Raw genomic sequence first — 27,223 nt, forward strand, 5'->3', positions numbered from 1 at the left:
TTTTTGAAAAATTCTCTTGATTGCAGGCTAAAAAATTCAATTTCGAACACACGTTCGCCGCCAACGAGCAAAAAATTGCAACAAATGAAAACAATTTTGAACTAGTGATTTTGAGAATTTTCTGAAATATTTGTTGTACGTTCAATTTCAATTCCATTCGCTGGCAACGAACAATCAAATATGTTAAATTATTAAAAATTTTGTTTATTTAAACAGAATTGAATGATAATTGTTGGACAAAATGTGGCTCGACAAATATTTATACGGTTCCTCTTTAACTTTTAATTACTCGTTAATAATTCGCGAAACTACGTCGATTTATCTTAGCGACGATAAAACATTATACAACGTTTCTTATTAATTAAATTTTATATATATATATATATTCGTGTACTTGTGTTTTTTCATCTGTGTATGTGTTTGTGTTTAGTTTGTCAGTGCTGGTTAAAGACTTTTTCGACATTTTAAATAATTATTTAAGCCTTGCCTAGTTGCAATAATTTTTCTTCTATATTCTATGTAAAAAAATTAGGACTTAAGTTATATTTTAATAACAGGAGTGTAATGTCAAACATTTTGGAACTCTGAAATTCATTGTTCTTAACAATATACTAAATACTTCAGCAAAAAATAATATTAAAAACAGTGCAGTGTAATAATGCAGTCAAGGCTCAAATAATTATAAAAAATATTCCAATAATCAATAGCTGCATATGTATTATGTATGCAATATCATTAAAAAAAAGTTCCAGCACTGCATTTTATATCATTTCTTTATTGTATATCTACACAATACTGTTTGCGACATTTGTTACGCGATAAATTACGAGCAATTGACTTTATATCCCTATATTAAAGTGTTCAGACGCACGTCCTGAAGAGAGGAATTCAAATAGAAGTAGAAAGAATCATTCTCTCCTTCTTCATTTACATTCATACTGCATTTTTTTCATAGAAAGACAGAAGTCTTTTCTTACGTTCTCTTTCATTGGAATGTTCTATGATTTGATGAAATAAAATGAAATATTGACGAAAGTTGAGTAAATTTTTAGTTACAATGAGATTTCAATAAAATGGTTGAAGAAATTCAATCTTTTTCTTGGAAGGAATTCAATCTGATAATCAGTCATAAGTGTATTATGATTATGATCATCGTAAAGAGGAAAGCTTCCTCTTTAAAACAGTTTTTGTTTCACGTCGATACGACTTCCGGTTCCTGAGATATCGTCGTTTAAAGCTGAACATGATTTTTCTGGTATTCGATCACTGTGCCACGTACGCTGACATGTCTTGAACGCGTCACGTGACTGCGTGTCAGTGACATGTCTAGAGGTAAGGCTAGGTCAGCATATCAGTAACGATGTTCGACCGTCACTGAGCGCAGAACTTTAAACCTTCATATCTCTGGAACCAATTAAGCTATTAACGTGAAACAAAATGCATTATTTACAGAACGTTTTGCTCTATCTCTTAAGAGAACTTGTGAGAAGATTTTGTGATTTTTTGGGACACTTTTTACTTAAAGTTTGTACTATATTAGTGTTTGATGAAAGTTTATGCAGTATATTGAAAGAGAACAAATAGTATTCGCAAAAAATAATTCAGATAGTTAATATTTGTAATGCTTTTTGAGTAAATAATTAAATTTCAAGGAATGTGTCAGCTTTTTATGTTTCTAGAAAGTGGATTATTGAGCATATCACGTTCTTAAGAATTAATCTATTGTTTTTTGTTACAATATTAATGTAAAATAATATGTAGCATTGAGAGAATACTTTCTGGGTTGTAGTGGGCTACGTTTTCCACAACAATAAAAGTTGTGATTTTTCTCGAATTTTATTGTATATAATGGAATGAAATAAAGAAACGTTAACAAAAACGATGCTCCAGTGAATGTTCACGTGCTAAGAAGGTCGAAGCTTCGAATGACAATAATAATAGTAAAATAGTAGGATATATGCAAAAAGAACCCATTCTCTAAAACTAAAAATTTACTATAATATTATTTCAAGAAATTTAATTTCAATAATTCTGTATTTCTTCTCTCTCAATAACTGCAAGAACCTAATAACTTTAATCTTTATTTAGAAACACATGAAAATGTTTCTGAGAATGGTTTCTTTTTTAGAAACATTTGTAAAAGTGTCGATAGTAGTAGAAACACTAGGCCATTCGTATACTGACGAAGAAGAGGAAGACGACGATAGGCAGTAGAATAGTGAAAATGGTCGATGATTTGAGCTGGAAGAAAAATTAGTGGAAATAGAAAATACAAAGACGTACGAAGAAAAACAAAGGATCAATGAATTTTAATACAAAACATGAACTAATTTCTCAATGTATAAAAGATTAATAGAGATAATACTGAAAGAAATATTCCCTTCTCATTCACTGAAACAGAACAAAAACAAGTTAATGTAAAGACAATTTTCCTCTTTTTTCTTTTTATTTAAAATCTTCTTTCCATCATGCTGGAGATGAATTATTCGATAATTATTACAATCATTTTTGGATAATTTGCAAGAATAGAAGAAAAAATTTAATTAATAATTCTTCAAGAAATTGAATTTTCTTCATTTTCCTTTATGGTTTTTCATATATTATATAAAAAATTTTCATTCGAAACTCCACGTTCATTTCCTCGTCTTCAAATTTTACATTAGTTTCAGATTTCGTGGGTAATAAAAACTCTTTTCAACCGAGAGAAAGACCCCCACGGTTTCTTTAATAAAAACGTTAAAATTGCGGTCAGCAAGGTTTCAAAGAAAATAAAAAAGATTTGAATAACATCACATCTCGTGTTCTCGTTCTCTTCAGCTCGTGAATGTATCTTTAGAAAACTCGTCCTCGTTTGACTGCCTAACAAAAATCGACCAAACAAATTTCAACAAATTCGTTTAAATACACGGAAAGCCTCCGCGTTTTAAACAGTTTTAAGCTGTTCCACGAATTCAGAATATCGTTTTTAAACACAAAGAATTCTACGGAGAAAGAGAACTGAAATTTAAACAAAACCTTTTGACAAATTTAAATGCAATTTGATCAATGATTAATTACCAAACATTCTGAGTTTGAAGAAAATAATAATTAAAAAGAATTAGAGCGAACAATTAGTGAAACGAAGAGTGCAGAGGACGCAAGAATTTTCATTTTCCCTAAACAATTTCCAAAATAGAAAGAAAAATTTTCTAATTTTCCACAGAAATTTCTTGCGTCCTCTTATGAAGAGTACAAGAAAATGGTGGTTTCGTTTGGAAAAGAGGGGTGGTACAGCTGGATACACAGAAAGAACACAAAAAACGGACAGGTTTATTTATCTTTCCATTCATTGTTTTTTTTTTTTGTTTTGCTTTCTCTTGACAAATCGGCTATATTTTATATACGTAAATTAGTTCTTTACCCGCTCGCTAGCAATCGTATCTCATCGTGCATCATCGTCATCATTATTTTTCAATTACGTTTTTCTATTCTTTCTTCTCTAGTTTCTCTTTTAATTCCTTCGACACTCAATTATCACTTTCCTTCAATTACAGACGAGAAAAGCGTGAGGAGAACAATACAAAAAATATAAAAGAAAGAAGAAAAGGAAACGAGGGATTCGAGTGAGACTCGCGGATGCAGGGCGAGAACGGTGTTGAGAAAATAAAATTAAAGAAAAATAAAATAAAGGATAGTTAGTTAGATATGGTACGTTCGTGTTACAATTAATTTATCGCGATGAACATTGGATGGACGAGGAGGAAATTATAAAATAATAAAGACACCGAACTGCGTGCGAGTCGCGAGAAATTACGATGAAACTCACCCCCTTCCGTTTCGTCGACGCCGAACTCGCCACCCTTTGCATCCCTTGTTTGACACTCTCTTAAAATGATCCTTAAACAATAACGCTGGTGGTTTCGTAAGAAAAATATCTGCTCGAGGCCGCTGAATAAAGGAACTGAATAAGGGTTGCAAAGGGCGTTAAATTGAAAATGTAAAAAGTGGATGAAGAAAGACAAATATTTGAATTTCACTTCGAAGACGCATTTTTTAGTCTTTGTTAAACATTTTAAAATTAAAATTTAAACCATATTTCACTATCTCAGTGACTCATCTAAATATTAATTAACAAGAATTTCTGTAATTTATATAATTAAATATATTTTAAGGCAGGTTTTAAAAATCGTGGGCGTCTTCGAAGGGTTGAAGGGTCGACGAAAGGTTTGGGGGTGTATAGGCGGTGATGATAGAGCGTTACTAGCAGTAATAGATAGATAGATAATATAGTAGCAAAGACGATACAGTAAGAGTAATAGTGATAAGAGTAAGAAGTAGTACAAAGGTATACGATACACGTATTACAAGAGTGTATGTGTGTGAGTGAGAGAGAGAGAGAGAGAGGAGGACAGAGAATAAGAAAGACAGAGAAAGACAGAGAAGAAGAGAAATTGTAAAATAGATGATAGAAGAACAAAAAGGTCTGTAGCTTTGATGTGAGAAAGGAAAAAAGAGAAATATTTTAGCGAGCTTAGAAACTAACATTCGTTCAAAATTAAAGAAACACTTTGTGTGTCTGTGTGTTTGTGTATACATGTGTGCAATTTTTTTGTATTTGTTTCTTTTAACCCCTTAAATGATTCACGTATATATACGTCGCGAACGAAGTCGACGAATATATTCGTATAATGAAAATACTCCCGGAAAATACTGATTAATTATAACGTGTTACATGAAACTTTAGACGAAAATAACTGAAACATTTTAGTATCATTTTGGTTTAAAATGCTGTAGAATTTTTATTATTTAAAATGGAATGACAAACAGTGAACCGTAACATTTAAGGAGTCAAAAAGTGTTCGTGCTTTTGCGTCGCTATACGATCTTAATTAGAGTTAGAATTAAAGGTAAATAAAAAAAAAAAAAGGAGATAGTAGGTAGTAGGTAAATAGTAAAATAATAGAAGGATACGAACTAGGGAATAATCAATGACAATGTTAAAGAGTAATAAATGAATAATTAGCGCTAGGATTAATAATTAAGATAAAAATAAAAAAAAAAAGAAAATAAAGAACGAACGAACGCAGTGATTAAAGGATGATAATTAATAGTAGCGATGATAATCATCGTAGGTAATTGTAAAAAAACATAGTAGGTATTAGCAATTATAATAATAAAAAAGAAGAACAAGTCGAAGTAGTAAGAATGTAGGACGACGTGAACGCAAACAAGTTTTAATATTCTACCGGAAGTCAACGAACCTATTCGATCAAAATAGAGGGTGTTGCGTTAAGGGTTGTTCGTATTAATAAAAATACGTGAAAGACGTTGAGGCAATGAGTACCAGAAGTAGTATTATATTATTTAAACATTATTAACAATTTTATATTTAATCCTCGAACGGTGGGTGTGAGGGACCAATGGGTTTTTCTGAAAATCTTCAAAAATGAAACTTCCAAATTTCCAAATATTTAAAATATAATTATAGTGTTAAAAAAATAGCATAAAATTTGGAAAATAAATTTAATATCGAATTGAAATTCGTCAATTTACCATCCAAGGATTAAAACACCAAAAAATGTCCACCCCTCTATCTCCAAAATACAATTTCCATTCCATTTGTTACACAAAATATCTGATCATTTCTGGAGGCTCGAGGGACAGAAATACTAAAGAAAAAATGCCACTTCCAGTACTCTGAGTTTCATAATTCGGAAAATACTTTTCGCAGGGGGTTGTGACAGAGGGTAGAGGGTGGTTTATTCAATAATCGAGGTATAAAAATCGTGTCGTGACGAAAGAACGATCGATACGTGCCCATACTGTGGAATTCTTTTTCTTTTTTTTTTGTTTATTTCGAAATTTTGTATGGGTATGTGCGTCTCTGTGTGTGTTTCTGTGTCGTGTGTGTATAAATGCGAACACTTGAAATGTGAGAGCGTTTATCCTCGTGTTAAATGCTTCCTGATGATCGTCGATCGTCGTCGAATTTCTATCTTCTATTTCACCCTGTTGATTGTATATTTAATTAGTTTTTTTTTGTAAAAGTTTAAGAATATCGAGATATTGTTTGGAGTATTTGCGATGCTTCGAAGTAGAAAATTTCTCGAAAATTTCTAAGTATGAAATAGGAAATGATTGTCGTTGAGCTTTGCAAACCCTTCTGGCTCAAGCACTTAACGTTTAGAGCCTCTTTTTAATTACTTCGAGGAGAAAATAATAATTTTCTTGGGCTATTTGTGAATTTCAAACAGGAATTATTAATGTATTTGAGAATTTTTTTAATTGGAATTAAAAAAAAATTTTTCAAACACTGAGAAACATCAATTTTCAAAAATTCAAAAATTGCAATTTTAAAAAATTCAAAAATTGAAAATTTCCAATAAATTAAAATGCATGAGACTAAAAGGATACTGAAATCACAAATTTGAATCATTGATTGAAAATTTAAAATACAATTGAAGATATGAATCTATAGGAACTTATGTGCGAAACTGAGCAAACAATTATTCAAAATGCACTTTTATCCAATACTGACAATTCAAAATAACCATTGTTAATTAAAAATGAACACTGAAATATAAATACTTGTTAATTTTCAATTTTAAACATTCAGAAGAAAATACCATCATCATTGAAGGAAGTTGTTTAAAAAATTCCTCATCACTTCAATTTCTACCCAAAAATCCTTATCCTTAATTGCGAATAGACATTAATCATTCGTCTAATTCAGAGGTCAGCAAACTCCATTCTTCGATGAAAAACAGAAGAATATATAATGAAAATGTTTAGATGATAAAATATTCAAATTTGTATCCATAAGAATTTGTGAAAATATTTTTAATTTTATTTACTGATCCACAGAGATCATGTGATCTTTTAGAAAATCGAAGTTTGCCGATCCCTGCTCTAATCATTTAAAAATACAGCGACTGTTACCTGAATCATTTGATCGTTTCTACCTATTATACATGTTAATCACGATTCGACGGCGATCGATTGATCGATCAATTGATTGGAAACGAGTTTCCTCTCCTTGTCTCTGTCTCGTCCCTAATATCGAGGTACGAGGTACTTTGTATGACACACACAACTAATCCCTAAACGAAACTAACTAGAAACAGCTTAAATCGTAAACACGCCCGCTCAGACAGTAGATTCTGTTCTCTTAAACGTGTAGAAAATGAAAAAATTGATTTGTCTTGCCGGAGACGAGCTGATTGTGACATGCAACGCAATTCCTGGCCCACGAAATTGTGATTCCCTTGATCGTTTTCTCTCTTGCAGTCTTTCCAACCAATCGAAATCAATTTTTAATAACAATTATCATTCCTCTTTAATATGTTCAACCCAGGACTCATGATTTTTTATTGTTAATAAAGTTTAACATTTATATTATGAATATTTTCTAAATTACAAATTTACAAATTACAAAATTACCAATTAATAATTTATCAATTCCGAAATTACCAATTGCTAATTTATCAATTACCAATTATACTAATAACAATCTATTTAAGTTCCTCGAATTTCTATAAAAATTTACCCACTTTTTAAAGAAGAGTTAAGGCCCTTCCCTCTCTAGATAATCCACATTTTAAAATTAGAACAGACACTAATGACCAATGGGTCATCCTGGGTTGAACGTGTTAATGAGGACCGAAGGATGAATGGAAGAGTCGAAGAAACTCGAAGGATTTAAAATAGAAATACAATATTTTTCGGAAAAATTGAATCGATTGAGAAAGTGGTGTAATGAAAAAGAAATAAAATGCTCCCTTTTTTAATTACAGAAGCGAGTTTGAGAAAGGATGAATGTAGATGTGGATAGTTAAGAAAAGGAAGATCGAGGGATTTGATGATCGATAAATCGTTCGTTCGATAGCTTTTCAAACGGCTCAGGGATCGAAGATTCTCGATACAGAGAGTCCAGTGATTGTCGTTTACCTATACATTAGTAATTGTTAAAGATCTGGAGGCTTAATTAGAAAGGGGAGCTCTACTACACGAGTCTAACACGCTAAGATTGTGTGTTTTTGTATGTGTGTGTTTTCTCTCTCTGACTGTACTTTTGTGTGTACGTGGTCCATCGCAAAATTAATGGCAATTGAATCTTGAAAAAAAAAAAAATTTAATTTTAATATTTTTAGAAATGATTAATTTTAAGATCTGTAATCATTGGAGCTCAGATATCACATAATTAGTGTATTCACTGTGGACATAAAATTTATATTACAAATTTTTAATATAAATAATCTAAAATTCACAAATTTCAAAAAATCAAATTTATCAAAATCTTGAATTAAAATTAGTTCCATTACTTTCACTATAAACCACGTACGTGTGTGTCTCATTTGTTTATAATCATTTCACTAAATCTTGTTATTTTTTTCTGTGTCCTCCACTTAACAGCTATTCCTTAGATAATCTCTTATATCTCGACTTAACACGCTCACTTAAAGTCTCATAAGATCGAATTTCGATCTTTATCTCCAATAATCTTGATATTTTGTCTGGGGTCGTCGGCACTGATTAGGCTCGTTCTCGTTTCCCCTCCTAAAAACCTTCATTTTGTTTTTTGTTTTGTTTTTGGCAATGTATCGACGCTATTATACCAACTCTACCCCATGGTCTGAACACGTGGTTCCCATGGGAAGCGGGCAAGATAACTCGCGTGATCGCTCAATCTATTGAGGCACACCATTAAAAGAATGGAAAAACAAAATGGAAACGACGAAGGTACATACTTTCCAACCAGACAAACAGTCTTAGACACGATGATCGCTGATATGTCCACTTAAAAAGGAAAAGAAAATTGGTAAACATTCAACAAACCATGGGTGGTTGCTCCATGGTGGTCGCGAGTTAAAGGTATACCTCTCCTTTTCCCTATCTCTTTGCCAAATATTTATACAGGATGATAGGAAAATAGACAGTCAAATTTTTGAAAAAAAAAAGTGGGTCTACAGTAGATTCACGTTATAGTAGGGGTGGAAAATTTGTCAGGCGTCCAAGCTCTCATTTGAAGGAGGAGGGGGAATAAAAATGGATCATTTTTATAGAGTAATTCTAATTGTAAAAATATTTAATCTGGGTAATTATATTCTTTTTTATTTTTATTATTACTATATAATATAGCAATAATGGTAAATTATTATTAAAAAATTGCCAAATTTTAACCATCTATTTTCCAAATTTACTTCATCCTGTATATCACTCCCATAAATTCTCCATAATATCTAACAGGGAGGAAAAAAGTTTGATCGAACAGCGTCGAAATCGTTCGTTCCCTATTTGTATTTTTAATTAATTAATTAATTAGCTCCCGGGGGCGACGAGAATCGACGATTAAGCGCTGGTCCAGTTTAATCATGGTTTTTGAACGACGCCTAAGGCCCCGATTAGGCAAACACACCGTACACGATGAACGAGATCCCATGATATATATTATATCACTATTCCACCATTCACTCGTCCCCTTTCAAACGCTTTCACACCTCTGTTTTAGCTCATCATCGTGTCCCTAGTACCGAATGTACAATAAACTTGTAATATAGATTAATCTTTTGTGGCTCATCGAGTGAACCGTAACGACGATAATCCTAGACTTATTAATTATTAATAAAATATAGATATTATTGGGATGCAGCCGCTGCTCACTTTTGGACACATCTGTGTTACAATGCGACATATCAAATATATACGAGATATACATAGTGTGTTTACGTGTGTATGTGTGTGTACGAGGTTGTTTCAGTGAATGTTTCTTTAAGTGTGCACATACATGACTCTTGTTTAATTATAATTCCTAATTAACCTCTGTAGGCTAAGCTTCGTCTACTGCGTGGCTCGAACCAGACCCCGAATTTCCTTGGTCCGAACAGGTTTGTTGCTATTTTTTATTTTCTTTCATCGAATTTTGATTTACCTTATGAAGATTAATTTTATATGAAATTTAACGTTTATCCTTGGGGAGTCTGATCGTTGTTGCTTGAGGTTTGATGGTGTTTGATGGTACTTTTCCAACTTGATAAATTCTTATTACCATTCTCTGTAATTAAATTCATCTTGTAATCCAATAATAATATCAAGAAATATTTAATACTGACATTGAAAGACTGAGAAATTAATCCCAACATTCACCTCAAACCCTCAATTCCAACGTTCAATCGCCTCCACTATGTAAAAAAGAAAAAGAGAAAAATGGAAGGAGAATCCACGGTGTATGAACCGGGATCATTTCAAACATCTTCAAACTCTCATCAATCGATATCGATCGATACAATCTCATCATTGGTCACTCGTTCTTTCCTTCTGTCTCTATCACATATAAAAATACGTCGTCTATATGAGGAATTCGCATCGAATATCTGTATACAATATATTAGAACGATACATTTTCTAGAATTTCGCAAGGAGCTTTTTCATTGGTCTGGAGAAATTTCGGAGCCTGAATATCTGCGACACCATGTAGCGAGTGCTGGCTATCCCAACCCTCACATCGGCCCCCCTCAACCCAGCTAGTGATATACTCGATCTAAAACCTCTACAGGGTGTCTCTGGATCTTCACCGATGTAAAACCACTATTTCAAACCATTTCAAACCACTTCAAAAGAAGATTCTAAAATGAAAATTAACATACCCTTTATTAGGATATGATTCAAACTTTGTTAGGGTTGAATATTTAAAAGGAAAAAAAAATTCTGAAGAACACAAAAGTGGAGGAAATGAGATTGTGCGACTCACTCTGGACACCCTGTAGACGTCTACAACCCATAGACAAGTAACTTACCAAATTGATTGTTTTGTCTCTTAAAGCTTTACTACTGTCCCTCAAATGGAAATTCACAGTTTCCCTTTCTTGGTTTGACGGAGGTCTCTCCCCTCGAAATCAAGCAGGAAAGGAATTGAAGAAATCATTGTCATCGCTTGTTTAAGTCCAGAAGAATCAACGACAGTTGGTGCAAGCAGATTCATAGCTGAACAAGTTTGAAATCCCTACGATTCCTTCTGTTTTATGTACGTGAATGTGTGAGTGTGTTTGTGAACGGGAATGTGTCCGGAAATTCTTAAAAAAAAGAAAAGTTAAAATCAACGTAGAATCGCGAGGATCAACGATGGAAACAGCTGGTTCAAACTGTCCATCGCTCGATCGACGTTTACAGGCTTTTCAGGTACGCTTGCAAGACATTGTGCCGGAAATACTATTGTGCGAGTGGTCCTTTGTCGCTTCCTTTAATCAAGTAATCGACGCGGACAACTGTTTTGTGCGCTCGCGACTCGAACCAGACGCGAGACGATTGAAAGAGCCTGTTTCTGATAATATAATACTTGAAGAACATAGGATTCAAAGTCGAAGACGGAAGTCCGCTGGACGCAGGCAACGAAATGGCGAAATTGACGTAGAAGGGACCATGGAACTCGTTCTGGCAGTTTCCAGATTAGGTTGGGTTTCACCAGATTAGGTTAGGTTTCACCAGATTAGGTTAGGTTTCACCAGATTAGGTTAGGTTTGGAAAAGTTTGAAGAATCTTGTTTGCTAACAATTCACTGATCAGTGTAGGAACAATGTATCCCCTCGACATAAGAAATGAATAAAATTTCATTTTAGAACGAGAACACGCCCTCTGGTGTGTCAAAATCGAATTGAACACCGGAACCACCAAGCCCGTTCCGAGGAAGCCACAAGAAAGCAAAGAAACCAAAAACCCGTGTGTTCGTGTGTACAGCCAGTGTGTGTTCTCTACGCGCAACCAACACCAGCGTCGCATCGTAGAATCTATAAATGCAGTCGTCGGATGAAACAATGTAAATTACATGGGAGATTCGAAAGACAGATCATAGATGCAAAGACTGGCCCCTTCGCTCATGCCGGCTACTCGCTACGTCTCTACTTGATTTTGGTCGAACCTTGCTGTTCCAACGAACCCCACATCAAACACCTCCAAACCGCCATCAATCTAGCAAGATCAACCAGAATCTAGCGTACACTCGAGTGCAACATAGACTTCTTTTCATTAAAGATAAACGTAGGGAGAGGGACCTAACATCAGTTGCCGTAGGTGTTGAATGGAGGTACACTCCTTCTTTCACTGTTTCTTTTAATGAAAAAAAAGCCCAGTTTCATACGAGTGTACCTAAAGATCGTTTGGAGTTGATGATCGATGTTCGAACGATAGCAAGTAACATCTCAGTTCGCTTTCTAACTCGACACATCCCATCCCTAGAGTTAACGGCTAGCCTACTTTGGCACAAACAACACTGCCCGGGCCGGCACTCGCTTTTATACATATATATATATATGTATTATATATATATACGTTTTTTTGTAATTTTCTCGTTTTTTCCATCATACCTCATCGTCATATACACGCACACGCTCTGACAGACAGGTCACGCAACAGGCTCTCCCATCTCACATACTCAGCCCAGTCAACACGTCCACTTCATACGCGAAAAACATTGTTCTCCTTGCGTTCTACGTCTCTCTACGATCGATACGTATATTAATAAGATTTAATTGACTCCAACAGAACGTCGGTTAGACAAAAATCGACGGTGTCCCATGTAGGAGGGTCGCGACGACACTGGACACCTCTGTGACGATCACACAGGTTAGGTGGGGTAGAGATTCTGGACCAGCATCGTCGCAACGTTCCCATGGTAGCACCGTACACTTTTTATCACGACTCTACGACACTACTGATAAATCTACGTTTATCGACACGAGGACACAATCTCTGATCCTATCCACGCCGGAATACTCATCGTCGTTCGGCTTTGTCTCAACAAAATGGGCCCCTCCATTGTGAATACCTCTAGAGAATATATTTTAACGCTCTTGCGGACTATTTAGGCTACTAGGTGTGTATCATTAGTGTATATTTTTTTCTTTTTTCTTTTAATATCTTAGAACATTACACACGACACCAGCGCTGCAACGAACGCTCTCTGTAACACAACAGACCCGCACACCGAAGATTCTCTCCTTCTGATCGGTTCGTTCTACGTCGCCTACGGGGCGCGCTTTTACGTTTTTTTTTTTTTTCTTTTAATTATTCTTTTTGTTGCCTGTCGAAAGGAATGCTCGGAGATCAGGAACTAATCGTCAGCCGGACCTGAACGAGCCTGAAGAACTTGTCTCGTCCCAGGCGCTCCAGAATCGCCCCGAATTTAGTCACAGCATCCTGAACGCGTGCGTACAAACTCGCGATACGCCTCGTATTCATCAATCTAATTAGCGATATGTTCAACGGTCCTTCATGCCAAATGATACTTTGGCCATTTTACTTGCTCGTCCTTACTTATACGATTAAGACTCTACACAATCCTAAGCACCTATCAGCTAAGAAACCTGCGTCTGAATGTCTCTGCGTGTATACGTGTTATGTGTATATATGTGTGTGTGTGTGATTAGTATAGCGTGTTCGTCACGTAGTGTCCTGTCAGTGTGATTAATACTTATCGTCGAACATACAAATTATAAAAATACCACCTGCAACGACGACTACGACAGTGCGCAGCTCCGCCACGTGGCCAGTCGAGCAATCAACGCGAAGCCAGGCTTGATCAGTCTCGATCCACGGCATTGGGAATACTGAAGGTACGCATATAGAAAAAAGAAAAAAAAAAAAAAAAATAGAAAAAAAAAATCAGAGAATCATGCAAGAAGATCGTCTGTGACACGTGGCGGATGATACTTCGAAAATCGTCCACAGCCCTTTCCCATCTGACCCTGAACTATCCTCTCGGGGGGCTGTCTCATTTGGCCTGGATAGGTGGCTTGGGTCGTCAGGGAAAGGGCGCGAGTAGCACCTCGCGGAAAGCTGCAAAGGGTCCCGTGACATTAGCCTTAAACGACTAATCTTGGTACCAGCCAGCCTCGAAGACGACAGAACGCGCTGACCGGGTACCAGGTACGCGCGCTACTTTCATCCTCGCTCGTGTTCTCGACACAGTGTTGCGACGTCGACCGTCTTAAGCTAGCGGACACGCACGCGCGTGTGCGAATCCGGGAAAGATCGACCTGATAGGGGGACTGACTGCGCGGTCCCGCGGATATCATTTAAAAATCATTTCATTTAACGCGTCACTCTCACGCGAGAGTGTGTGTGTCTGTATGTCTGTGTGTATATGGTCGCCGGGTGTATGATTACGCGCGGCTCGTCATTCCGCTGCGCCCGGCTAGCGTCACGCTCGTAAAATATATAATATATATTTGTATGTATATATATATATATATATATATATAATATACCTTAACTTTTAAAGATTAACTCTGTACAAGAGCGCCTCTTCGTACCCATTTAACCTAGTCTCTCCCTTCGAAATACTCCTTGCCCCTCTCTATCACCTCTTAACAAAGGGAGACACGTCACACACGCCTGTAAAATAGTCTCTCCTCTCTCTTTCTCTCTGGCTATCCGTTGTGTCTCTGATCGAAAGAAGCCAGCACCAGTGTGTGTGTCTCGAAAGCAGCGGGTGGTGCGACGCCCATACGCTTTCGTCGACCCTCTGGGTGTCCGCTGTTCCTGTCAGCCCTAAGTAAATATTCTTTTTCTCTTTCGTTCGCTCGTGTGTCTGTTATTTGTGACCCTGAATACTGTGTGTATGTATGTGGAACCTAGACGGTCTGTCGAGTAAGCGAAGAAATAGAAATTGAATACGGTGATCTGCACCCAACACAAAGGGAGCAGCACAGCACAGCACAGTTCGTGCCGCCCGAGGTTTAAACTCGAGGACAGGAACCTGGATTCATGTATGCTTCTTGATCGTAGGAAATGGTCATTTTCCTTCGTTCTCGAGCCAAGTGGTCGATCCATAGGGTGGACAATCATTGGTACAGACCAACGACTGACGGCACCCATACGTAGGATCATCAGTCGTACACTGAGCCGGGCGACCAAAAGGGGACTAGGGCGTAGGGCTGGTGGTACCACTGCCGGTCGTTTGATTGTGACTCTTGTTAGATGTTGCTCTTGGAGAATGACACTCTCAGATGGTTGGACTCGCTCAGCTGGTAATTGTGCATTTTCTGGAACAGATAAAAGCAGAATTTTGTTAGTTTATGGTGGAAGCTTGAAGCGAACACGTGATCCCTGGGTGTTCTTGCCAGTATGATGCGGTGGATGGTGGATTGCTGGGTCGAGGTAGAGTCTACCAAGGTCTGGTGCCATGTACAGGGGCTAGAATATGCAGGAGCCCTTTTAAAAGGACCTTTACAGTGGGTATTCCATACCTAGGCAGGAGGTAGCTGCATCTACTTGTTGAGCTGATGATAGGATACTGCGACACTTGGGACTAGAGGATATGGGAAGGAGGGGAAAATATCTCTTCATCCGATTATGTGATGGAAGAACTTGAGGACACCAGGATGTAATATCTGGATCCTGTCTTTTTTCACTTCCTGTACTCAAGGGCTACCATGGTATATGGCACTACTAGGCAAGGACTGGCATACCCATATACTTAGGTACCCTATGAACCTAGGCACCCTGTTATACCTGGGCATCCTGTATACCTAGGCTCTCGATGAAGCTAGGGCACCCTATGAACCTAGGGATCTTATGTACCTAGGACCTCCCCTAATAGGTCTAGCCTAAATGGACCATTAGGGCTAACTATCCAGATGGTCCTACCACATCAGTCGTATGATGGCAGTAAATGCAGATTTGTAAGACGTATTACAAATGTAACAAAGAAGCATTATTATTTTTTTCCATATAATTTAACATTACATTTAGCTGGAAACAAATTCTGAAACGATTGTTAATGGCAGAAAGGAAAATTCCATTAGCCCATAACAAAGGTAAAGCAACAATGGCGTAGCGCAGACACAAGTTTAATCAGTTATTTATATTTTGCTCAATTGTATCACAGTCAAATAACACGGTGCCAGCTACTAAGCTAATTACAATTCTGATGAAATTTCACATCGTAAATGTTGAACACGTTATACATTCGCAAGCGACCACGTCAACAATGGTTGAACATGAAACAAAATGTGAATTTCTGGCTTATTTAAATACACTAATGAATTAGTTAATTCCTTTGAATAACAAGCTATGATAATTTACGTTTAAATGTGTTTTTCAAACCTGTTTCATGAACGGAAGAATGAGACAATTTATGGAAATGTTATATTAAAGTGAAAGAAGGGTAAATTGTGGTAAAATAAAGGGAAATAAAGTGAATTAAGGAAAATAATGTAGAAAGTAAAATTCCCTCGAGTTAAGTAAAAGTACTTACGATCAAAGCAGCGACAGCATCGTCCATACTAGGCATTTGTATGAGGGCCATTTTTCTATCCTTTGGGAAGAACTTGAAAGCCTTCACGGTGAAGCCATTCTTAGTAAACGCATCTCTAATTTCCTCCTCGGTTACGGTAGTTCTGAAAATATCAAACCAGAATTATTCTAACTTATGTCCAAATCCAATCACCATTTGAATTAATTATTATTAGTGTACTTACGGAATATTCGACAAGTGCAAGGTAGAACTCGGTGGATATATATTCTGATAATTCTTTGAGCCTGGTTTCTTGAATCGATGAAGAGGGCTATTGGTGTAATCCTTCGTCAAACCAGCATCAGGTTGACCTTCTTTCGGCAACTGGACCGTCTGATGTTTGCTCAGCATCACCTTGATCTGCTTTCCGAATACTCTCAATTTGTCCATGTGTGTCAATGCTGTTCGAACGTAGGAACACATACATTGTTCACGTGATTCAAATTTCAAGAGTAATATTAATTTTCGAACAGTGGGGCCTGGGTCAATCGCGGATCAACCCTATACAACTGTGTACAAGAGTGCTACGACTAAACTTAGGAACTTGAATCTTTTAATGAACGACTTGTCTAAACTATTTTATGACGAATGTAAAGTTCAATAAAATACTAAGAAAATAACGAAGTTCCAAAACAATTTTTGCTAATTACTTAATGATAATTACCTAGGTGTGCTTGATGAGGTTCGGCCATCTGAATCAGTGCCGAGTCCTTCTTGTTGTAGAGAATCTTCACACGCTGTACATCCCCGTAAACGCCTACATGCACAATATGCAACACGTCATTTTAATTAGGCTCCAAAAGTTTCGATAATTGAAAAAAATCTTTGAAAGGGATTACCGTCGAGATCGAACAGGACAATAATAATAATAATCGATCGAGATCGGGGTACGATCGGACTAAGATTTGGGACATGCAATTAGGCGATCGGTTCAGCCACAAATAATCAATTAATTAATTAATCTTAACTACACAAGAAAAATTATAATTAATATTCCATGCAAGCAATATATTTCTTAGATTAAGGATAAAAATACTAATACTAATATTAAACTTTATTATATATATATATCTTTTTTTAAATAAATAAGTGGTTGAATCATATCGCCCTTCAGAAATGGAGTATTACGTAAAATAAGCGAAAGCTTATGTAATATTAAGGTGTCTGGAACTGATATTAATAAAATATTAATGAAACAATTCAGAAGAGATGCTTGGAAATAGAGAACATGAGAATAAAATTAAAAAAAAAAAAAAAAAAAAAAAAAAAAAAATAACAATAATAAAAATAAAAAATTAAAAAACGTGTCTCGCTGACGGCCAATATGATGATTATGATATCGTGGGTGAAACTGTACGAATGATAGTGATTATAAATAAAAATAAAATCGAATAGCATCGAATCATCACGAGACATAGAAAATAATAATAAAAAAGAAAAGGAGAGTGACAATGAAAAAATAGTATTCGAAGTAGAAAATAGAGAACAGAATAAAAATTTCTTCTTCACTCTCCAGAAAACAAAATGTTCTCGCAAAAATATTGTTTCGTGTACAAGTGTCTGTGTGCCGGATAGAACGCGAGTGTAAATATAATAATTAATAATGTAATATAATTAATAATATAAATGTGGAGACGTACCAAACAGGGTAAAGAGAGCGTCAGGCGTGACCATCTACACAGAGAACAGACAGAGTCCAGTCAGTAGTCAGCGAGTATAATAGGAATCAATGTAAAAATAGTGTTGGCACGCGCACAAGTTTCACGTGTTTAATGGGTTAGGGTCAATAGCGACCCCTCCAGACATTTCAAAACGTATCCCGAATCGTCTCACCGAGTATGTTCCTCTCGAAGTGATTTCAATCTTCAATATTTCATCAGAAATGATACTTAAATTCAAGTAAGACACATTTGCTTTCGAACTTAAATACATGAAACATTATAAATTAATACAAAATCGGTTCGAACACGATTCGTTTGAATTTGACGAAGATTTTAAGAATCAAAGTGGTGAGCACGATTCAATGATGCGATTAAATTGATGCAACAAAGATTATTTCATAACAAAGATTGCATTAATTTAAGGTTCGTATAGGATACAAATAACGAAAGGGCTGGAGATGGTTTTTGCTTCGATATTTTTCTTTCAGCCATACGCGATCCACAAAAAGAAAAGACAGATAACAAAGAGAGATACAGAGAGACGTAGAGAAAGCAAAGAGGAACATAGAAACGGGACCTTCTCGTCAATATGAATCCCTCGTTTTCTTGTTTATCTTCGCGAAGGGGTTAAAAATATGAATTAAAACAAAAAAAAATGTATATTTATTCAGAAAAATAGATAGATAGGAGAGTAAAACACACGATTGCTAAAGGAAAAATACACTCGGTCGGAAGCTTGTGCGCGCGGCGCAACGATAGTAGTACACATAGTTATAGTATAGTAGTGACAATAGTTGCAGCTGCGAAGTGTGACGTCGACACACAGTTTCATCGTGATACTTCCTTCGTTTCCGGGATTATTCGAAAATTTCTCAAACCTGCCACCTGAAAAATCATCGAGCTTCCCAGTTTCTGTAAATCTTCATTTCCCTCAACCTTAAATTTTTATGATAAACCGGAAACGAAAGAGGCCTCGACGGAAGTAACGTCGTGATAAACAACGCTACGAATTACTTAGGACAGAGGATGGTGACGTTTGGAATGATTTCTATGTGTGTTTCGAAAATATGAGGGGCAGAAGGGCAGAGGGTAAGATATAAAGGGATATTGACGTAAAACAGGGCACATACGCATTGAGAACTCGATTTTCCCCCTGTCGAATTATTATTAACTTTAACTACCACTAAATAAATAGACATTTCGAGTATTAAAAGTGTTTAAACATTCGACGAAGGAAACTCGAGTCGAGTGATGGAGAAACTGCTATAGGGTTGCCTACGTAGCACTACATTATAACCATATCGTTGTATTTGCGTGGTTTTTGTTGTTTAAGTACGTACCTAAGCCAGTTTCGTGTACATAGGCAAACACTGAGAGAGATGGTGAATTTTAAAAACTACAGGACAATGTTTCTTCATGCAGAAACCATTCGTAGAATGTATAATAATGCCTTTTGGAAAATATTAATTAAAGAACGAATTTTTAACCATTTCTCTCAGGGTTAATTGAAAATTACTCTAACAGAAAGCGTACAGTTCGTCGATAATAAACAATATATTCTTTTAACATCGATTTTTCAAATACATATCGAAGGTGTGTACGCTTTAGTTTAATTTTGGAAGACACGAAGAAACATTTTATGGAGATTTTATAATATACTATTGAATTATAATAGAAATATCAAAAATCATAAGGAAGAGAATTTATTCCAATTTTTCAGACATTTAACTTAAATTAAAATTACACCAAGCAGATTAACCTAAATCCTTTAAATCTTTCTTCGTGCCTGAATTTTTCATTTCCATATGCTTAGTGCCCTCGAATAATTTCGAAAGCGTTCTCTTTTTATTTTCTACCTCACTTACCTCTTCGTTTAGGTTACTGACGAGTAACACCGCCGATGTCTGCGCGTTGGTGGGTACACGCACCCCGAGGCCAGCAGCACCCAAAGGGAAACCACCGAGTCCGGCCAAACCTCCTGCTGGTGGTACCCCGTTGTAAGGGCCCGCCAAAGGTGAAGGTAGACCGTGCATGGCCGCGAAGGGCGTGGGCAGCACACCCGGTGCCCCTGCAATGGACTCTACTTCAGGAAATTTACAAACTGTTGTTAGCACCGTTCATTCAGGCCTCCTTTTGAAATGCACAGGGTGTTCAGAAATCCATTTATTTTTCTAACTTGAAAAACATAATTTTAATAATTGAAATTCAAAAAAAAATGCTTTTGATCTGCAGTTATTTCACCCCTATTTCTGAGCACCCTGTATAAATTGCAATGGAAGGGAGAAGAATCGATTTGCTCGAGAAGTTATAAACGAGAATATAAATGTGGAAGCATACAGGGTGAATCAGTAATTCTTACCACCTAAATTATTCAAAGAACCATGTTTCACAAAATATTAATAAAGATTCCAAGACGTATCTCTCTTAATTAATATTTTTATTAAGCAGAATTCAATTTCGAGAGTTTCAAGTTTTCACCAAATTAATTTATTTGTTGCTTATATTTTTGAAAGCCAGTATCGACTTTGGGGAGAGGGACGATCTTGCCCAGGGTGACAGACACGATAAACCAAACCCTGCAGAAAGAAAGCATGTTCATTGGTAGGGATCACACCTCGTATCGGGTTCTCTAGCCACGATGCAATTAATTAATTTATCCGTTGGAAATAATACCGTCCGACCGCACGCAATTCGATACCGCTCGAAAATCGAGCTGAAAACAAGCGGCAAATTGGAAACGGACGCGAGGAGAAGCTCGCGAAATAACAATTCATCATGAACGGTGACCGAATGGACAGAGAAACGAGTCGCTACTGCTATTAATATAATTAATTCTAATGGACTGGACAAGCGATTAATTAATTGATCGATTTTATCTGCCACGCGATCGATCGATAACGCGTTCTGTTACATTTGAAAGATCACTTCTGTTCAATATTTAATTGAAAAAAAAAAGAACTTTGGTAAAACTCGCTGGGAGAAAAATACAAAAGGACATGCAGCTCCAGTCATTTTGTTAGTGATCCTTCGATCGTGAGTTAAAACAAACGAAAAAGAAAAGAACTGCTCTTAAAGGCAGTCTGTGAAAAAAGAAAAGTGGACACGCAACAGGATACGGTGAACAAACAGTTGGTAGAGGAACGCTTTAGAAAGCCGCGCCCGCGGGCTAACGCGAGCGGAATAATGGAAACACGGAATAAACCGGCCGCGGAAATCCCGGAGAATTCAATTTTCATAATGAAAAAACAGCCACGGGGCCGAGGAAATTTCAATTCGACCGGCCAACTTGCTGGCAAATTTCATTTCACGGTTATATTCTCGACCGACACGCGGACTTTCTTCGACGTTCAAACCCCGTGTGTAGTTATTATTATTATTACTTGACTTCTGTAGGGGGGTTAATTAAATTCCCTCTCGATTATCATTATTACCTTCGACTTCGTTGATCAGCATGGCAAGGATATTGTTTCGAAAGACCGCGGATCGGCATAAAATTTGGAAGAATTAGGGAAAGGGGAGGACACCCTTAATATAAAATTTTAGCTACGGGTATTAATGATAAACTAGGAAAAGAAAATCATAAGAAATGCAAGATTAAATTAAAATTGCGGCTTTCTCCATGGTCCGCCGTTTTGGGGATCTCTCCCTGGTCCGCCGTCTTTGGGATTACTCCTTTTCCCCTACAACCCTTTTAAATTTCACGTCGATCAGGGCCGTTTGATGAGAATTGTATTGTTCGAAAGAGGTGAAGGATAAAGAGGGTAAATTTTTAAACGAAGCTCATAATTCTAAAATAACTAATCTTAAAATCATGATTAGTGTCTGATGGAGTAGTAACTCACCGGGTATTCTAGCTCGAGGTTGCGAACCAGCGCCCATCAACAACTGTGGAAGAAGCTCACCCCCAAGAGCAAGGGATGCCGCGTCCAAATTTGCGTCACCGGTCGGCAAAGAGGGGTTGGTGTAGTCTCTCGACTTGTCGTTGTTATATTTCACGTTCAAATTCTGCATCTTGCTGTAATCGATGCGTAACGTGCAACACGAATTGTATATGTTCTGTCCCTCCAATGACTGTAACAAAGAAAACAAATAAAAAATGAAATTAATTATTTGCAATTTAATTTATCCATACCACAAAAATCATAAAATTGAATAAACGAGTAATTTCGTAATTTGTGGATCTCTATTATAAAATTAATTAATTAACATTTATTGCATGATATTTTCATATATTTACTGTTGCGTTGAAATTAATGAATTATTCCGGTGGTTCGAATTACCTTGCCGTGAAACACAGCTAAATTAATTACGAAAGATAATTATACATGTACTATTGTAACGTTTATAATTTAATTTATCCACAAGAAAAATAAAAGAAATAAAAATTCTTCAATCGAGGGGTAGATTGAGTCCAATGTTAACGACCTATGAATTATTACCTAAGATTTATTACCCAGAGTTATCTGTTGCTTTAATCGAATCTTCTTCTCCATTTAATTGTAGAACCCATTTCTACCCTTGTAAATTCCACCAACATCCACCAATTACACTAATTAGATTCACTCTATCTTTCTCACCCCCTTGTACGAATCACCACAAAACACAAGATCCAACCCCAAATGGCAACCAATCTGTCCCCAGAACGATTCGACCTGAACCACATTTTACCCCCTTCGTGTTCGTCCTTCCCCCTCAAATGTCATGTCGGATTGAGAGTAAATTAACAAACATGTTTTCAATTTTACATTATAGTTCCTAAAACAATTAATCAAAACTGAACTTGATTTTCATCATTAAACAAAGCAATCTACCCTTCTGAAAAAATAAAACCACCCTAATAAATTCTGTAACATAAAATCAACGGGGCTGCTTGTCGAAGCGTGAGAATGGCAGGAAAACGAAATTCATCGAAGGCAATTAGCACAGAATAATTAAATCATAAGCAGTCGTTTCCACAACGAACGCCTGAAGGCGAGGAAACGCAGGGAACCGGAAAGCACGCGTACACAGGGACGATAGCCTTCCGGCTAGCCTCTCACGGTGCAACTGCATTTGATCTCCATTAATAACAACGAGTACACGCCTAATGCAGTCGTAGCCTGGAAAGACGCAGCCTAATTACATATGCACGCTCGATTCTGCATAGGTGTAGACCGAGCACGGACGTGTTTGACCCGTGTACGCACCGCTGGCCCCTGTATTGTTACAACATGCACGCGTGTACACGCTTTGCTGTATCTCTCACTCCTCTCCCGGTCATATTTACACGGGCTAATGAATTTCATACATAATTACAGGTGGCCCGTGGCACGATCGACGGCCAAAGCTTGCCCCTCTCTGGCAATACTACACCATGTCGGAACAATTTCACTCCTGCTTTCGCCACATGGAAAACTAATGAGGTTAATACAGTTTCTGCACTTTCTTCAGGCTTAGGTCCAGGTCTTTGAATTTTGCCGCATCTCTAGTGTGGCAAGATTTACCAAAGTGTACTCTAGTTACGTTGCACTTGAGTGTACAGTTGGTTTAGAAAATATAGTGGACGTAAAGTGAAGCACGAAGAGATACCTAAGTAAGCTCCTTGCTTTTACCAGTGTTCTGTCCTTATTAGTGCCCTGTCCCTACTAGTACCCTACCCCCACCACTGCTCTATCCCTACCATGCAGTCCCTTGCCCCTACTGGTGCCCTGTTCTCAGCAGTGCCCTGCCCATACTGATGTTCTGTCGCTACTAGTACTCTGCCCCCACCACTGCTCTGTCCCTACTATGCAGTCCCTTGCCCCTACTGGTGCCCTGTCTTCACCAGTGCCCTGTCTTCACCAGTGTCCAGCCCATCCTAATATTCTGTCCCTACAAGTACTCAGCCCCTTCTGATTTCCTGCCCCACCAGTGCCCTACCTCTACTAGTGCCCTGTCCCTCCCAGTTCCCAACTACATCTCTGAACCCAGATGTTAAAAATTCATCAAAAAAAAGCAATTATCGTGACAAAAGAGGGTGCTCTTCTAAAAATTCCAGGGCAAAATATGAAATAATACGAACTAGTTTGAAGCAACGCACAAAAATCTCTTCAACGTTCGCTTTGTGGCTACGCGTTTCTGTGACTTTCGTTAAATTGCAAAATCGCGTTCGCCAATCCCACGGCTGAAACGATCGACAAAGGCTTTCCAACCCCGAAAACAATGGTTCGTAGCAAGAAAAAAAAAACGAGAATACACGTGGCATAGGATCGAAGCTGCCAAAGGAGGGGGGCGGAAGCTTTGGTAATCGAGTTTCTTGGCTCGTTTCGAGAGCGAGCGAACTCGATCACAAGCGGAAAATTCGAAATTCGAGAGTTTTATTAGCCGTGATCTTTGTCAACGAACGGAAATCACGTTTCACCACGAGCTCAGTCGAGTTTGCAATTTTCGGTTAACGTGTTAAAGGAACGATCGATGCGAATGATTTCTTTTTTTTTTTAATCCACCTTTGGGAAAATTTTAGATTTCTGAAGTTTTATAAAATTGTTTTTAAAAATTCATTTTCAAAATCAAAATATTTGATCGCAGCAGAGAGTAGATAAAAGTTAATTTAAAAACAGCAGAAAAAATCTCCAGCTTGTATTGGAACGAAAGATAAATCTCATTCATTACAAATTTATTCCTTTATATCACACTGTGCATACTACAGATCGGGGTGTTTTTATTCGAGCCGATAAACGAACATCGTTAAAACTTTTCCGAGAAGCTTGCGAACGAAAAACTGTCGTTAATTACCGGAAATTACGATCTAAAGCTCAGTTAGCAGCGTTCATCGACGAGAATAAACAGCGATTCGAAAGGGATTAAAAGGGAAAATTGTTGGTGTTAAGGTTTTAAGCGACAAATTTTCCGTTTGATGTGGTTTTCCCTTTGCGAAATGACCAACCGGCGTTACAAAAAAATATATTTTCACTTGGAACATTTTTTAAAGTGTACCATTCCCGAGTTCGAAAGCACATTTCATGGACTTAGAAAATAAAAATAAAATTCCATTTTTAACCCTTTTAAATACTCGACGCAGAAGACACCCTTATATAGTCACCCTTGGTAATGAAAGAATTAACAATTTTTTTGTTGTAAAATAACAAAATTAAAATGAAAGAGAGTATGGCAACAGAAGGGGTGGAAAGTAAAGGTCCCAGGGTGCAGCAAGTATTTTTGCTCGTTAATAAAAAAGCGAGCAATTCCGGCGGTGAAATATACCGGGCAGCAATTAAAATTTGCATTATTCGTGCCCTGGCATCTGGACACCGTTTAATGGATGGTACGGTGTGTATTTCTGAAAATATTCCACGAAAAATTTCGATCTGTCCCGCGGGACGTCGGATAAACGGCTGCTGGATGTGCAATCTAGAGAAAGAGGACTCCATATGCGTCGTTGAAATACGAGAAACGAATGATTAAAAAAAGGAAGGAAAAGGGCTCGAGACCGGAAAAATGGAGGGAAAGCCGAAGCGGATACTCACGAGTTTAGCGGTTTGCGCTGACAGCATGTCCGCGTACTGTATTAGTGCCTGGAAAGTACCTGAAACAAAAAGAAAATAATATTAGAATTAAAAATATTCTTTGAGAATTACATAGTTTCTCTTGACAAAATTTTAGAATTTATTTTGGAATATTTTTCATCGAACCAAAAATAATGATTAATTACAATCAATTGAAAATTGAAATTAATAGAGAAATTAATTATGTAACAATTAACCGTATTACCGTGATCTGGGATTAATGGAGAAACTGGTTATATTAGTGTTATTTGATGACTAATCATATAACACTGAATCGAAATTAATGTTGAAACTAGCTACGCGAAATGATTTAACTATTTCGCTGAAATTAGTTATGAAACCATCTCTGCACAGTTGTTTAACGATTACTTAAGCTGAATTTAAATTACTGTTTAAAAAAGAAGGAAGAGAAAAAAATATCCCAAATCGCTAAAAAAAAAAAAAAAATTAAAAAATAAAAATCTGTCGTCAAAAAACGAGATTTATTCTTCGATTTTCGAAATTGGATGCCGCTTTCAGTGACGTTTCGCTGCGGGAAAAATTAACTAAAGCTGAAATTAAATGGAAATAAAGGCAACAGCCCTATTTTCATCTTTCTCCCTCTCGATTCGTGGTAATATGTTGTGACACCGGTCAGTTTTTCTCCGCGGATGAATTTTTATTATCGCCCCTCGATTCCCCCGGTGGCGATTAAATAACGATCGAAATTGAATAACGTTGCTCCCGGCGAAAAACTCCACCCCTTCCCTGTTTTCGCATTATATCGCTAATAAAACGGCCGACCATGTTTTTGTTTCATGCAGATCAAAGGCAGCATTAACGTAATATATATTCCTGTCAAATTGCATTCACAAGAAATAGTAAAATATTTTGTTTTTACTGTTCGTTTTCGCTTTAATAGAATCTTTACTGAAGATAACATATGACGCACCAGGTGCGTCGCAGCGTTATACCGTATAAAAAGCATATGACGCATCAGGTGTGTCATCGACTTTAAACGCGTTAAGGTAAATTAATTCATTTAATTTTTCAATTTATACATTTCCGTTCACCTATAAAGCGGTATCAATTTATATCGCAAAACGTCTACTGCTTCACCGCCCCGGTAGAAAACAAGTTCATAGAGAGAAAAAGAGGGAAAGTTGCTTTCGAGACACCCCTTTCACTGGAGTGCAACACCGAAAGTACCAACGGCGTCGCCGGGCCAGGATAGATACACTTCAAGTGTACAGTGAAGTACTAAAGTGCCGTGGCATGTCTGCCAGTAAGAGTGGCGTCTATACAGGGTGGTCCAGTAGCTATTACCTGTTGTATAGCAGAAAAACAAGAGCCACTCCGTGACGTATGAGATATAGCAATTTCAGCTCTATTTGACTCTTTCCAAGAGAACGTAGAAAGAGGTATTTTAGAGCAGAACTGTAACGTACAGTGAAATGTTGGAAATATGTAATTTATGACCACCCTGTGTATGAAGCTGACACGTTCATTAATGGATACCACAGGTTTGAGTTAAATTAAGAATTTAAATACTTGTATTCTTAATAATTGTTAGTGTAACATAATAAAAAATATGAATTATATGAAATATTTTACTTACTGTTCTTCGTGAAGGTGACAATTTTTAGGACCTTGCCAAAACGTGTGAATATCTGTAACAGAAAAAATGATTCTAAGTTAGGATTTTGAATTTCGATATATTTAATACTTTAATAGACACCTCTTTGGCAAAATGTTGTTAAATAAAAATCAATATCTGACAGAGTTATAATGGA

The 27,223-nt window shown here is 36.8% G+C and overlaps 1 protein-coding gene across 13 annotated transcripts in view; it reads right to left on the bottom strand.

Moving 5' to 3' along the window:
- Window positions 1–8,194: 8,194 nt before the first annotated feature.
- LOC114871553 (polypyrimidine tract-binding protein 2) overlaps window positions 8,195–27,223 on the bottom strand; it is a 248,816-nt gene continuing 229,787 nt past the window's right edge. For 11 of the 13 annotated variants that reach the window (XM_029177614.2, XM_029177602.2, XM_029177600.2 and 8 more), the window contains 9 exons: window positions 27,049–27,100; window positions 25,413–25,471; window positions 21,771–21,999; window positions 19,794–20,011; window positions 17,908–17,941; window positions 16,932–17,024; window positions 16,452–16,668; window positions 16,229–16,370; window positions 8,195–15,014 (listed from right to left, as the gene is read on the bottom strand). In XM_029177614.2, the coding sequence (XP_029033447.1) occupies window positions 14,946–15,014; window positions 16,229–16,370; window positions 16,452–16,668; window positions 16,932–17,024; window positions 17,908–17,941; window positions 19,794–20,011; window positions 21,771–21,999; window positions 25,413–25,471; window positions 27,049–27,100 (1,113 nt within the window). In that variant the 3' untranslated portion in view covers window positions 8,195–14,945. The remainder of the gene's footprint in view (window positions 15,015–16,228; window positions 16,371–16,451; window positions 16,669–16,931; window positions 17,025–17,907; window positions 17,942–19,793; window positions 20,012–21,770; window positions 22,000–25,412; window positions 25,472–27,048; window positions 27,101–27,223) is intronic. The other 2 variants (XM_029177607.2, XM_029177604.2) reach the window with 2 other exon arrangements.

Source organism: Osmia bicornis, chromosome 16 (genome assembly GCF_907164935.1).
Source record: "Osmia bicornis bicornis chromosome 16, iOsmBic2.1, whole genome shotgun sequence".
NCBI classification, from domain to species: domain Eukaryota; kingdom Metazoa; phylum Arthropoda; class Insecta; order Hymenoptera; family Megachilidae; genus Osmia; species Osmia bicornis.